We start from the raw sequence: 15,584 nt of genomic DNA on the forward strand, positions 1-15,584 counted from the left end.
ATTTTTATCTCTTAAATGGAGTCTTTAACTCTTTAGAGAGAGATTTAACTAACCATGCTTGTGCTCAGGCTAGAGACCAGATCTGCTCCTCATAATTGGCCTCTCACATGCGCCTCACACGCACGGTGGATGTGCCTGTGAGGAGCAGATCCCATCACCTCAGGCTATGGCCTTGAATCGGGATTTGCTCCTCACAATGACTTCACAGCCCCATCCCACCATGTATTGAGAACACCTTCCCATGAATAGTAACACAAATTACAGGAGATGTTCTGGATGTATAGCTGAGATACGTTGTGAGGAACAGATCTAGACTCTTATGGCCTCTGCCTCTCAAATAAAAACCTGCATATTAAGCTGCATAAACTTTTAGAAACAAACACAACCCATCTCACTAATGGAGAAGCCAAAAAGATACAATTGATTTGATTTTTTTTTTGACAGGTAAAAAGATTATATATTAACAGCAAGAAAAAAATACAAAGTTCTGGACCTTGTTTAAGCAGGAGGATAGTTATGTAGCTAAATATGTTCCTGTGGAATATTTTTACACCATTTTGCTATTTGATGCGCAGGAACATTATACCTCCTGTTAATATGTAATAGTTGGAAAGAAATAAAATCAAAGAGTAAGTTCTAAGTTCCAATCAAAAGTCCTAGAGACGACCAAGGGAGAGAAATTTAATTTTGGAGAGATTGGATTACAACTTGAGAATCTGAACAAAACATCGGATGAGATTTTCCAAGCTGCTGTGTTAAAATGCTCCCTTGGTGGATCGCAAAAAGTTCAGCTTCTTCTATAGATTGCAACTCCTTTTCTCCTGAAATTTGGATACAGTGTAATTGAGTATTGAGTATAATAATTCCATATGAAAATAAAGAATGATTAATCTTTCCTGCATCAGTAAAAATGAGACAATTAGTACATAATTTAAGATTTTAAGCACAGTTGGGAGGGGAAAGTTATATCTAGAGATGACTATAAAGGAGAGGTTGAAATTGCCTGAAAGATAGAATTAGTTTTCCGAATAACCCAAATATTAGAAATATGTGAATCTTTGAAGATCTTTTCATTTCTAGCATGCCAAATGTAATATAAAGCAATAGCATACCAGGAAAGTATTAACCGAAAAGTATCTTTATCTAGACTTTTATGCTCAATATAAAGGATAGAGTCAATCCAAGATGCAGGATTCATTTCTATAATATTGATATTCCAAGGAGAAGCAAATAATACAGATTTTGTGAAAAAACATTCAATGAAGAGATGATTTGAGGTTTCAAGATGCTGTTGACAAAAAACGCAAGATAAGTCTTGAGAGTCAAGAAGGATTTTCGTCTTAACAGGGATATAGTTATGGATAATTCTCCAGAAGAGAAGTTGATATCTTGGAGGATAAGAGAGTTTCCAAATCCATTTAGTACAAAATTTGACTTGATAAGGAAGAATAGGAAGATAGTTTTGAATCAAGTCATTATAGGCAACTGAAGTCTTAAACTTCCTAGATGAGTGTTTTGTCCAAATCCAGTGAGTTTCCAAATCCATTTAGTACAAAATTTGACTTGATAAGGAAGAATAGGAAGATAGTTTTGAATCAAGTCATTATAGGCAACTGAAGTCTTAAACTTCCTAGATGAGTGTTTTGTCCAAATCCAGTGAGTGGGAGAATTTGCAAGTAATATGGGAGTATTTGGGATTTGAGACAATTGATGAGAATCAAATTGACTTTGGATTAGTGAAGAGTTCCAATGACCATTTTATTATGAGATCAGAAAATGTAGTATTTGTTAAATGATTAGGTACTGGTTGAGCAATTACATGGAATTGATGATTTTATTGAACCCAAGGAATTTGGATTGTATTTTCTGTAGAAGAAATGAATACTAGAAATCCTACCTCTGGAGATAAAGTTTGCAATTTGGGAGCTATAGATTTTAAAAAATAAGAGCTAGAATGAGGAATTCTATAAGGAAAAACTGCATTATGAGGTAGATATTTGGATTTCCAAAGATGGGCCCACCACTGTTTCTAATTATTGAGAAATCTCCAAGTGTGCTTCTTGAGAAGGACGAGATTGATTAATTTGGTTTGCTGAAAGCCTAAACCACCAGCTGATTTGGGAATAGTAAGTTTACTCCAAGAAGCCCAATGGTAAGGAAGGGGTTTTTTTCAAATTTATTCCACCAAAAGTTTTTAATGATTTGATCAATTTCAGAAATGGTTTAGTTAGGTAATTGAGTTATAGACATGGAATGGGTTGGAATTGGTCGAAGGACTGATTGTATCAAAACTCGTTTATCTGCTTGACTAATGGTGGAAGCTTTCCATTTATTAAGTTTATTCTTAAGGTTATCCAAGAGGAAAGAAAACTGAGAGTACTTATTACGTCCCCAAATTAAAGGGAGACCCAAATATTTTGAATTCATAGGAAGGGGTTTCATTTGGAATTGCCTTTGAATCATACATTGGTGTTTTGAATGGTTATTTTTACTGAAATAAATACCAGATTTATCCAAGTTAATTGTCCTGAGAGACTGAAATTGGTGAAGTAAAGTTTTAACTGAGTCTAGTTCCTCTCTATGGCTTCTCAGGAAAAGAAGAATATCATCAGCAAATAGGAGGTGAGAAATGGTAGAGGCGCGAGGTGAAATTTTCACACCTTGAAGTTGATTATTATTCTCATCTTTGGAAATCATACGGCTAAAGCATTCCATGGCAATAATGAGAAGATAAGGAGATAAAGGATCTCCTTGTCGTATACCTCTAGTGGGTGAAATCCCATCCCCTGCAGTACCATTAATGAGAACCAAGTAAGAGACTGAAGAAATACATTCATGAATGATTTGACAGAACTCTGGAGCAAAGCTTAAAGCTTTAAGGATTTCTAGGAGAAAAGACAATTCAAGACGATCATAGGCTTTTGCAATGTCTAGTTTGATAGCTACATAGCCTGTACCTTTTCGATGATGTTTGAGATAATGGAACATCTCATGGGTAATAATGATATTGTCCATCATTTGTCGTCCTAGGATAGAAACTGATTGATTAAGAGAGACCATTTATCCAGAATGGTACGAAGCCTGTTAGCCAAAATTTTTGAAAGATACAATTGATTTGATTAAGAATGCCTTTCAAATACCTCCAGCAGATCGACCAGAATCGACCAGCCTCATGCTTTTCGGGTTTATAAGAATCAATGATTACTTTTATTGCTTCCCCTGAAGTGACAAGAAAGATGCGGCCATTTATGACCCAGAGGTTGCAATTAGTGGCTCAATGGAAGACTTAAGAGGAAGCAATTTATTATCGTAAAGAATAAAGGAGCAATGTCCAAGGACTAGTTAATTAAGCAGACCTTTGTCAGCTTATTGCTCGGCTTGTCATAGTTGAGGCCATTGGAGGATCACCCAGTCATCATTAAATTCCTTCTGCAGAGAGAGGATACAAAATTTCCTCACATAGATATAAGGGAGATGGTGCAAACAAGTTCAAATTTGACAGTTCATATTTCAACAAGCTGCTGAAACAGAAAATTACCAGAAATTGCCAGAATTTCTGGCAATCAAAATTAGTTCTTTGGAGATTACATTTTCAAACAGGAAATTGCCAGAATTTCTTTACAAATTAACCAAGGGTTCTTCACATGGGAGGACATTAAAATCCTAGGACAGTAGTATAGAGTTTCAGGAGCAAGGCTAGTTGTTGCCTCTGCATCTTCAAGTCATTAACAAGTCTTGAGTTGAATTATGTTCCAAAATACTGAAATAGTTCTCTCACCTCTGTTTTGTTGTTTGGATACCAGATGATCTTTACTGAAAATAGTGCAATTTTGACTACATTGAGATGTAACCAAATCACAACTATTTCTGAAAGCTAATTACCTTGAGAGATGATATATGAGACTCATAAGTTAGGCTTCGACATAGTCGATTGCCCTCTTTCCCTGCAGGTATCTTTGGTTGAAGATTTCGAGATAGTCCTTGACCTTCACCCTCCTATACAACCTGGGTCTGCTTCCGTTGATCAATGCATCTGCTGGTTCAACCTCATTCTCAAATGGTAGTGAATAGAAAGCAGCAATAGAGATTCTTGCCTTCTCTGAATTTGTCATCACCCTGTGCATGGAGCTCTTGAAAATCCCATTGCTCATTATCTGCCAGTGTTATTTTCGAGATTCTTTAGATTTCAGACCATGATTTCTAGATACAGAGTTTGATTTCAACATGCACTTCATATTCTTGGGGTGTCTGGTGAACCCAAGTACTAAGATGAGTTCAGTACTTTCTTGATTCACCCAACTTCTGAATTGATTTTCCATGGAACAATAACATGTCAATAATTCAGAAAGAAAAGAAAAAACATACCTCCATCTGATCCCCTAAATTGACCAGCAGAGCATGAGGGTTTATCGGAATTTTGATCCACTTTTGGTCTTTTAAAACTTGGAGGCCTTCCACTTCTCTGTCTTGCAACACAATGGTGATCATGGATCCGTCTGTGTGGGGTTTAAGTCCGTATACAAGGTTTGGCTTTGAACAAGGAGGATAGTAGTTAAACCGGGCAAATGCTAAAGTCTGGTCCTCTAACTGGTTCATGAAGTAATTCTCTTCCAAATCCAGTGTATTCGCAATGGCTTCGAGAACGAGCTCAGCTACCAAGCTTGTCTTGATGACATACTCATTCAAGGTTTCTCTGCAATAGCATTGTTATCGATTTTGATTCTGCTAATACAATTAATTAATGATAAAACTCAAAGTACCTGAAAGCATGAGGCTTCTCTGGCCATATTTCCAATCTCCTCTGATCTCTTGGGAGTATTAAGAGGTACATCCGATCAGACCAGTTAATAATCTGATCCTCCGAAATAATATCGTCAGTCCCGTAGGCTTCACCAGAGCTAGTGGATGAACTCTGCTTCTCTCTGGCGTACTTTTGCTTCTCTTCCATGGGAAGATCAAAGAATCCTTTCGTAACATCACGAATCTCATCAAGGAAAGAACTTGTAATTCCGTGGTTAACTACCTAATTAAGTTTCAAAAGAAACATTTCAATACTTAACAACATAAGATGATGATTATTATAAAAGATAACTCTAAAAGAGGAACCAGACCAGACTACTTTTCCCCCAAGGAGATTGGTAAAGAAAACAGAGCAAGATCGATTTAAAAGTTTAAGTGGCAAAGTGTTGTTATGGACCTGAAATAGTCCCCATGAACTAAGAGCAGATCTTAGCTTCTCCATCTCTTCTTCTTTGTCGTTGAGAGATGAAGAGGAGGATGACAAGCGACGGAGATCAACGACAGGAACTGAATACGAGACTGCATCAACAATGGCCGCCCCATCGTCGTTGATGTAATCTTTACGGATAAACCTAGCTGGTGGTTCATCGCCGCTCAAAGCAAGCTCCTGGACCCTCTTAGGCAGTGGTGCCTCTTGGGTAGTGGCAGGATTTCCACCCATGTCGTCGCTGATTGAACCGAAGATCAGAGTCGGTGAATTGCAGAGATAGTGCCAGAAGGTCTTTGACGATAAGGTTGAAAAGGACTTCTCTCGGTCTGCTTTCTTTTCCTCGGTTTTCTAATTGATATTTTTAATTCTTTTGTGAGGAAGATAATACTATTCTCACAGTTGAGTCGTAGGAAGTTTAAGATGGAAATTGGAGAGTACTGTATAAGGGAAGTTGCTTTCTTTTGGTTTGACTCTAGAGGCAACTGACAAGCATTCTCAATGGTATGGTGCAGCGCGAGCGCGAGCGCGGGCGGTTGGTTGTAGACATCATGACTCATGAGCTGAGTCGGGTGATGAGTTCATCGGATTTACCCACTGCCATTAAAGCATGATCTTTCCTATTAAATTGAATAAAAAGCCGAAGCAGGGAATAGATATAGTATGTGTTTGGTATAATAAAATATTTGTATTTGATTTATTTTTAAAACCGAGAAAAATGGTTGATAAATATTTTTATGAGATTAGGTGCCATTAGGCGCCGTACAAACTTTAAAATAAAACTTCCTCCAATAATTTAAGTACATGTAAATCAGTACCAAAATTTATAATTATGGGGATAGGACAAATGCTGATTTAAGGATATATCAAATAAATGGATACATACCAAACACTGCCATAAACACAAATTGCCCATGGCATGTGAGGGGCGCATCATATCGTATTTTCCAAAGCCTCAAAAAAAATGGTGTTTCGGAGTTTGGGCTTTTTTCTGGGATAGGCGAGCCTATAACTGAGTGGGCCCAGCCTGAGAGACTGAATCTGCTGTAATACGTCAGAAGACCTACCATAGATTGAACGCAACTGCTGGAGTATAGTACCACTAAAATGAGCTACCTTCTCACAAGTCAGGTACCGTTAGTACCGTAACATGGGCGAATCTTGTAGGGTTTCTTGCGGTTAAGGGCAACTTTTTGCCCTTGATGTCAATAAAAATTTATATTTTTATATAATTACTAAAATAAGATAGTATTTTTGGAAAAAAAGACAAATAATTGTCTGCCTGCGAATGTATCCGCTTGGGCTATGATAACGTCTGAATGAGGTTCATACAAAAAAAAAAAAAAACAAATAATTTATAAATTGTGCCGGAAAACCACATTACAGCTGGTGATGTTTTTTTTTTTTTCCGATTTTCAGGATATGGCCAAGTACAAAAGTTTGGTCCGGTAACATCTTGATCTTGAAACAGTGAGATCGAGGTTGGAAGAAGGGCGATACCATGGTTGCAGCTGAAAGTTCTTTTGTGATCTTTGTCACCTCTTTAGCAATGTGATTGTATTCTTCCCCAAGAACTCGTCCGAGTCCTCTACCGCAACTGCACTTATGGCGAATCCAGTATCATCCAAAATCATACCGCCGAATTCAATGCTTCTTAAACCAAAGCCTGCTGCTCCCAAATGCTTCTTAATAAAGGTGAAGAGCACCGTTAAGCGGTTGTATCCAACGAAAAGGAGTGTTGGGCGCAGCTATAATGTCTAAAATTACAGACCACAGAAAACTCACCCGCTTCCGGCCAAGCTTTTGTACTCCTTTCGGACCGCAGAAAACTCATGGTGAGGGAATTTGCGGTCCGTAATTTTAGACATTACAGTTCAAGAGTGTCCGAAAGCGGTTGTATCCAGCGAAAAGGAGTGTCGGGCTCCTAGCTTGAGTCATCAATAGTGTCTATTGCCATTTTTTGATACGATTCCTCTGTTTCTCGACCTGGCCGAAAAGATAGACATCTGCTGCAGAGTCTATTTGCAACAGACCTGCAAATAGACAGCCAGACCGCTTTCGGACCAAGCTTGGAGCCATTGAGTCAATCTTGTATAAAAAAAGTTATCCCATTTTAATTATTATATAAAAATATTACTTTTTATTGATATTAAGGGTTAACTGTTAGAAACTCAATCTTGTATATGCGAGTGGAATTAACAGTTAAAAACGATCCTCCCATTCTTTTTTTTTTCTTATTAAAAGTTTCTAAAATGGCTGTTCCAGAGGTTGTGGAATCAATTATAAGGTTCTACGTCAATATTTAAATACATGGGGCCCGTAATATTTACAATAGGGCCCATGAATTTATTATGGCATGGAACCTTGTCATTAATTCCACAGTCTATTGAACAGCCATCACGTTTAACTAATCCAAATTCAATAAAAAGCCACATGCCTGAACATCGCATAACATTGATTTAGAACGGAATGCTTGAGACAAAATACACCAATAAAAAATACAAGACAATGGTTTCTTCTTCTTCTTTCATTCAAAGCTTTCTGCAAGAAACTAAACATATCTAAAATGAAGCAACAGAAAACTGCATGTCTGAGCATTACTTGCTACCAAGTCACCGACAAAAGCATGAAGCAAAAAAATGATGTGCTTAATACTTGTTCAAATGATTAGTCCCGTTACGGCTACCATAGACAAAACCTTGTGTGTCAATGTATCTTCAAAATCAATGGTCCCTTAAAAAACCCTAGCCATGTATATTTGCAACCCAACTTCCCTTGTCTTATAGTGAACACATACATCGATGTTGAAATTTAGCAGCACCCCTTTGATTGAATGCACTTACAGAGAGAAACTAAGTCTACAATTCCGAATGTTCAAGGGCTACCAATTAATCCCATGGAGACTTCTTGTCCTTCTACAATGATTTGTAAGACAAGTCTTCCTTGAGGAACTTAGGTTTTGGCTTTACATTAGGGACATGGGTTTTTCCAATAAATTTGGGTCTACTATCAGAGTTCGAAATTATACCCTTTGAAGAGTTTTTGTAGAGATAAAGGGCCCTACTATGCTCCTCAAGCTCTTGTTACTAGGATCCCCACCATTTTTCTTCCTAAATTTTACTTTTGACATCAATAATCGACAATGGAAAAGTATTCATCAGTAATTGATTTATTACTCACTGAAACTCTCAATTTTTTGAGTTGATGCAGGTATATAACAAAACCTAAATTACTCCTCCCATTTCATAATTTCCACATCTTGAACATGAATAAAGGGAGCAGAATAAAAAGAGTAGAGAGATCCTCAATCGAAAGTCAAAGCCTTTTATTAATATTTTCAGTGTGATTTAACTAGTGTTTGGCATTAAATATTAAACCTTTAAACCTTTATATCCTGTTTTTATTTGATTTAAAATTTAATATAAATTTTAATATATTAAAAACAAGATGAAAGGACGTTTTCAAACATCCTCTATTGTCACTTCTACAATATGGGTGCTGATATGGCACCCTTCATTTGATGTACAGGAAGATCTAGATCTGGACTCCCTTATGACGATATGATCCTTGTATACTAATTTTTTATTTGTTTATGGGGCTATAGAAGTATACAACTGGGATAGCCCATCTCCAAACCAAATTATAAATTGTTATTTTAAATATTTTAGGCTATTTTATATTTATATTGGGCTTAACCAAATTAGAAAGCCCAAATAATACCCCTATCCTCCCTTAGTTTTATTTCTTTTGCTTGTATTTACCAGCATCTCGAGTGATTAGAGAGAGAGAATTAAAAGTTAAAAATTTCCTTTGCTTGTGATTTGAACCGTACAATAAACACCTCTACATAACCTTTAACCCTGATGCAAGCAGGATTTGATCTCCAATCTCTGCTACAACATAAGATAAAGACTATGGCAAATCAGAACATTAAAGTCTCAGATATGATTGATTTTGGAAGAGAATGTTGGAATGAAGACAAAATAAAGGCAGAGGTTTTTGACCAAATTTGGCAAGATATTAAGACAATTTTTATTGATCCAAACTCAATGGAGGACAAAATTATTTGGGGGTGCAACCCTAAGGGGATTTTCTCTATAAAAATAGCTTATTTATTGAAATGCTTTTCTGTTCTTAACCCAATTGGTACTTTTAATTGGTTGGCTAATATTTAGAATATCAAATGCGCCCCAAAGATAAAGACTTTTCTCTTTTTCCTTCTCAACAATAGGCTTCCTACTAAAAGCCATCTTAGGAAAAGAGGATATAACATTGATGGCTTTTGTAGTTTTTGTGGGGATGAGGAGGACGATACTGACCATATTTTTAAAAATTGTGCCCACACAAAACAATTGTGGCTTACCTTAAACACTCCCTTGGAGGGACCAAATGAGAATGAAAGTTTGAGGGATTGGTGGACAAGGGTCGGCAATAAAAAGGAAAACAATATGACTTTAGTGAAAGAAAAGCCTGCTTTTGTTCTTTGGGCTGTCTGGAAAAATATGAACACGGAAACTTTCAATAATGTTTCAAATCCCATTCAAATTATTTTAGATCGGGCCTTTGATATGTTTATGGAGTTTCTTGATGGCAGCAAAGATAAAATCATTGCACAAAGGACAAAGTGTGGAATCCAATTATTTGGAGCGCTCCAAAATTTGGCATTCTTAAAATAAATTTTGATGCCGCTTGTAACAGTGACAGGAAATGTGTTGTAGCTAGTATTGTTCGTGACCATATTGGTCAGGTGATAGCGGTTAAAGCATATAAACTTGGCACCTGTACCATCAACCAAGCGGAAGTGTGGGTTGCATGGGAAGCATATATTCAAGCAACAAACTATAGGAAGCACCCTATTATGATCGATGGTGATTCATTATTGGTTATCAACAAAAAGGCAAATGTTTCTTGGAATTTGAAAGGCATCATCTCTTACTGCCTGAAGATGAAAGGTTTATTCGAGGGAGGTCTTCGATACCAAGATATTTTCAGAGAAGTTAACCAAGTGGCAGATTGGCTTGCTCATGAATATCCCATGTTCTAGTAAAGTCAAAAGGAACTGATGGGCTTTCTTATTGATATTGGCGAGGGAAAGTTTAAAGAAGATTCCAAAAGCATAGAGGACAAGGTACAGGTGCCGAAGGCAAATAGTCTGTCTGGTTTTGGATATTTTGGTTTGCGTTTCTTCCGTAGGGATATCCTGCCGTGTTATTTTGCAGCTGGGCTTGATTCTTTTGGCCCGGATGTGTCTATTTGGGGGGATTGTAAAGGTTTGTTTGGCGAGGGCTATATTTATTTGTTGAACTCTTCTTTTATTTCCCTTTTACCTTGTATTTGATTTGAAGAAAAGGGTAAGATAGGGAAACCTTTACTATAATTTTATTTATTTATTAAAATAACATAATACGAGCATTAGCTCTTAGTATTCTGCATTGGGTACATACTATATTCCTGAAATCAAAGATAATAATGGTTAATGGATGACACATCATAGGACATTTACTCGTATTTTGCTTTCATTTTATATTCTACTAAAATCAAGAAATCAAAGAATTGAAGGGGTTGCAGAGAGGTGGCAATAAAATACTACATCAGGCAATGTTAAATTTTGCCCTGCCGACTTCTTCCTTGGGTCCAAATGTGTTTGTACATTTCTTTGGCACTGTCTCCTAGGGGTTGGGTTGGGTTGGGTCGAGCGTCATTCTAGGCCTGTCATTAAAATACCGGCATGGTCCAATCCAAAGTCAAGCCCGAATTCATGAATCCTGGCCCAATTTAAGCTTAATCGAACACAATCTAGGTTGCGCTGAGTTGCATGGGATTGGGCGGGCCTACCTAAGTTGCAGCCCTACTGTTTATTTTGAAATAAAATCGTTGAATCAGTTCAAAAATTTTATTTCTATGATCATTTTGTCCACTTAAAGTAATAAATAATTCATATTAAATTCAGTCGTTTCAACTATTAATCAGATTGTTCTCCTTTTGGTGGGGCAAACCCAGCAAGTTCTCTATCATCTTTTGGCACTGTTGAAAAGCTAGATGTAAAGGAGCCTCGGAATAAGGATGGAATTTTGATCCTAAGACCATATTAGTGGCTGCTAACTCTCAAATTCATGAATTTATATGCGTGAAAAGTTGGAGAGGTCACCAATTGACACCTCCCCTGAACATTATATAAAGATAAATGTGGTCTTAGGACAATTTTTACGGATACTACTGATCCTGAGTTAACAGAAGCCCCGAGCTTTCAGGGCTGGCCTTCAAATGGCTGCTGACATTGGCTTAACTCACATCTGTTTCAAGGGAGATGCTCAGAAGATTGTTTCAGTCCTGCTGGATGTCAAAAACTAATATCCTGCCGCAACTCTTTACACCAAAAACTTGATTTCAGGACCCTTATACCTGTGTATGGCTGATGATGCAATGAATTGATTTGCCTACGGGCTTTCTCAAATAAAATTTTAAAAATGTAATCTAATCAAAGTGTGATCATGGTTTTAATGGGAACTCATTCAATCAATAGTCGGTCTTAGATTCCTGAAACAACATTCTCATGAACGTATAAATATATTAACAAAAATAAAAAAGAAAAGAAAATGAAATATTAATCTGTATAAATGTACTGTTATATATGGTAAAACTGAGGAGATCGCCTCTCCAAAAGGCGCTTCCCACAAGTGTCTCACATTTCAGCTTGCATTGAGAACATCTCCCATACTTGTAATTGTGAGATGTTCCCAATACATGTTCAAGAGGTGCTGTGGGGCATGCCCTGCGTGGGGCTCAGATGTGAACTCAAAACTGATCAGAGAGAGCACATGAAATCGTGATAGCACCTTAATAGTCAATGTTTATAACATCTCCCAAATTAATGTTACAACCCAAAATTTTCCAATATTACATGGGGTGAATCAATCTTCTTATATAAAAGTCTAAAGAAACTATTGCTCCTTTTCATCGCATATCATGTTCTCTCTTTTTTTATTATTAATTTAATTTATATTGTTTTATTGATTGTCCATGTTAAGCAAAGAAAGCATTTAATGTGAGCTTTGGGTTATTTTTGTCATTTCAATTTGAAGTTTTTTAATTTGCTTATTGATCTCATGTTAAGCATATTTTTTGGCTTTATAGGTCACACAATGGGGGAGACCATCCCCCCAAGCACTTAAAGCCCCGAGGACCTATCAACTAAGCCACCATCAATTGGTTTTCATGTTAAACGGTTAATTTACTCCTCATAATATATAAGTTATATATAAAGGTATAAGTTTGAAACTTAATAGTTAAAAAGGAAAATATAATTGGTGGTGTTTGGTATGGATTCCATTTATTTGATAAACAGTGTCATGTCATCATTAAATCAGCATTTGTTCCATTATGCTATTTCGTAGGGTTGTTCACAGGTTGGGTTTACTTAAAGAGCAAACCGAAACTGACTTTCCATTAAACAAAACCGACCCAAACATGAAGGGTTGGTTTGAGCTGGTTTGATCGGTTTGGAAATATATTTAAAACCAAAATATATATTTCAGAAATATATATATATATAATACCAAAATATATATACAAATATATCAGAAAATATATTTTCTGAAAGTATATATTTTGGAAATATATATCTAATATATTTTAGAATATATATTTTTTCATATATATATATATATATTTATTATTTAAAATTAAAATATCTATATATAAATAATTAAATATCTATTTATATTTAAGTTTAGTTCTTTTCAGTTTTTATGCAAAACCGAGATATCTATATTTAACAGTTTTAAATATAAAATATATATTTAAATTAAAACCAAAATATATATTTAAATTAAAACCAAAATATATATTTAAATAAATTAGGTTTTTCATACAAAACTGAAGTTTTTTGTGTAAATATATCATAAATAACCGAATTTTTTTCAAAGCTTAAACAAAACACAAATAAAATATATCAACGTTTAACATGCATTAAAATTAAAAAATATTAAATAAGAAAATAATAACATGTGAGTGTGATGCTTGAGTCTTGAGATGTTGTAACTTAAGAGTTGAGAGAATGAGAGTTGAGAAAATGGGAGACTTGTAGTTGTAATGGTGGCGGAAAGCCAAGTGATGTTGAAAATTTGAGACTACCCGAGGAGGTGGACCAGGAAAGGATGGAGATTGAAATTTGGAAGAAGAGAAAAATCTGGATTCAAAACTCTAGTCTATGACTCCTATTTGGCTATTTGGTGTAAAGCATACCTTATGTAGTAGACCCTCTCTTTTACTCTTTCCAAAAATGCAAGAAGCCAAGACTCTCCAACGTATCTACTCTCCAAGAATCCTATCAATTGAGAAATTTTCTAAGTTTGGCAAGTTTAAAGGTGTAGGGGTTTTGCTTGCAATGCTTGCCAATCCCAAAATGATTTTTGAAATTGACTCAAATTATGTCTTTTCCCCCATGGCCATATTCAATGTTTTCTATTTGGTGTAAAATTTCATACCCTAACTAGGAAAATAATCATAGTTAGGGGAAAACTAGGAAACTAGAAACTAACTAACTCGGTTCGGTTCGATTTTAGTTTTCATACACTAAACCGAATTATCGATTTGTCGCTCTCCACAACCCGAAACCAACCGGTGGTGAAGAAAAACCGACCAAATCAGGTTAGGTCGGTTTGGCATTGTTTGTGAATAGCCCTACTATTTCGTACGCTTAAACAATGATAAATTCTTGTATTGATTTACATGCAAGCGAACCATTGGGGGGAGCTTCATTTTAATTATTCCCCCAACACTAAAGGGTTTATATGTTCCATTGATGTAGTGGCTAGTGGCTAGTGGCGTCTAGTTGTTAACAAATTCTAGAAAAATGTTTATCAATCACTTTTTCTTGGTTTTGAAGCTAAATTAAGTACAAATGTTTATTTAATAAGAGGAAGCTATACCAAACACATACACTATTTTATAAAAACTTTGACAAATCACTGTTACTCCATTTTTCCTTAAAAATATAGTTTTTAAACAGTAGCTCATATATCGCATGGATCACCCCTAGATAGATGAGTGAGGTTAGGACCATATCCAGTCTAAGTGCCTGTTCGTTTGCTCTGAAGTCTAAAATCTGAAAGTACAATAATTGCATTAAGAGGTATATTAGTATTGATGAACTTTTCTTTCTTCTGAACTCTAAATGCAGATAATGTTTTTCTGAATTTTGAATTCTGAAAATTATCAAATATCCATTTTGACCCCATATATGAGAGCTTTTGTTTGTCTTTAAGAGATAAGAGATAAGAGAAAACGAACAACAATTTTTTTCTTAAAGTTAAAAGATTCTTTTTAAGAGATAAGAACTAAGAAGAAACAAACAGACCCTTAAATACTATAGTATTGTATGATAAATTTAATGATTTTGTTTTCAAAATAAAAACATCTACTACATATAAGCCATGATAATTGTTTTTGTTTTGAAAAATAAAATCATACATTGGCATACACCCTACGGCGCATGTGGTTTGATAAATAAAATCAATTGTAATTCTGTATTGACGTGATCCACTGCTCCAAATTTTCTTACTCTAGCTACTTGGGACTAGATTTTATGATGAACGACGGATTAACCTGTGAAAGACATACCGGGAGTCTTTCAAAAAAATATGGCACATATGGTTTGAAAGGATGACTTTTAAAACAGAAACAAATTGAAGTAACCAAATCACAACATATATATTATATCAATTAGTTTAGAGCAACCGTTATATTAATTATTTATGATACCATTCTCTGGATTCAGCCACCAGGCCTGAGACCAGAAAATTTTTTGGTAAATCGTTCTGATCTACGCTGTGAACAGCCTTATTTAAACATCATAGTCCTGCACAACACCAAAATATTGCAAAAAAGCATGTATATGATATGCAGTAACGACATATATGAAGTGATATCGCCCAAAACTTCCTAGACTTGGTGATGATAGCCTCTTAGCAATTAGGATTTATTATTAGTGCATATATGTAAGGGTGAGCATGGGACACTTCAGGGAAGAATCTAGAACCTATCTTGTAAAGGTTGATATCAAGTGGGAAATTGTTTAAAAGCAAAAAAAAAAAAAAAAAAGTGGGAGATCTTTTTTGTTTTTGATTTTTTTTTTTTTTTAATTTTGGGAGGGGGTTTTATTATATTGGAAGTCGATAGAGCCACCAATTGCATATTGATAGCATTTATTAGGAGGCTCCTCGAGAATTAAACATTCACATGAAAAATAAGAGGGATGGATGAAGTTAAAATAATGTTCTTGTCTTAAACAAATTAATTGATAAAGAGAAAATTCTTAGTACAAAATGCTTAGAACATGAAGAAACAGAAGTGAGAT

At 35.5% G+C, this 15,584-nt stretch overlaps 1 protein-coding gene across 5 annotated transcripts; it reads right to left on the reverse strand.

Moving 5' to 3' along the window:
• Positions 1–367: 367 nt before the first annotated feature.
• Positions 368–5,712, reverse strand: LOC104592545 (codeine O-demethylase). 5 transcript variants are annotated; one of them, XR_734427.3, is made up of 6 exons: positions 5,198–5,712; positions 4,761–5,023; positions 4,366–4,693; positions 3,883–4,154; positions 3,357–3,429; positions 368–821 (listed from the first exon to the last, which is right to left on the reverse strand). XR_734427.3 is itself a non-coding variant. In XM_088892993.1 (5 exons), exons 1-4 carry the CDS (start codon positions 5,459–5,461, stop codon positions 3,912–3,914), a joined length of 1,098 nt encoding a protein of 365 aa, XP_088749119.1. In that variant the 5' UTR covers positions 5,462–5,712; the 3' UTR covers positions 368–896; positions 3,883–3,911. The 5 variants fall into 5 exon arrangements, 4 of the variants coding, with proteins under 4 accessions (XP_088749119.1, XP_010250270.1, XP_088749120.1 ...); XM_088892993.1 differs by lacking the exon at positions 3,357–3,429 and having other exon boundaries at positions 368–896; XM_010251968.3 differs by lacking the exon at positions 3,357–3,429 and having other exon boundaries at positions 5,198–5,709.
• Positions 5,713–15,584: the final 9,872 nt, after the last annotated feature.

Source organism: Nelumbo nucifera, chromosome 8 (genome assembly GCF_055504915.1).
Source record: "Nelumbo nucifera cultivar China Antique chromosome 8, China Antique-T2T, whole genome shotgun sequence".
NCBI lineage: Eukaryota > Viridiplantae > Streptophyta > Magnoliopsida > Proteales > Nelumbonaceae > Nelumbo > Nelumbo nucifera.

Bases quoted from the DNA above. Each gene is read 5' to 3' on its own strand.
- LOC104592545 (XM_088892993.1), bottom strand. From the start codon at position 5,461: ATGGGTGGAAATCCTGCCACTACCCAAGAGGCACCACTGCCTAAGAGG. The intron at 5,024-5,197 runs GTCCATAACAAC...AAACTTAATTAG, and splicing joins GTTCATGGGGACTATTTCAG to GTAGTTAACCACGGAATTAC. The intron at 4,694-4,760 runs GTACTTTGAGTT...ATGCTATTGCAG, and splicing joins GAGAAGCCTCATGCTTTCAG to AGAAACCTTGAATGAGTATG.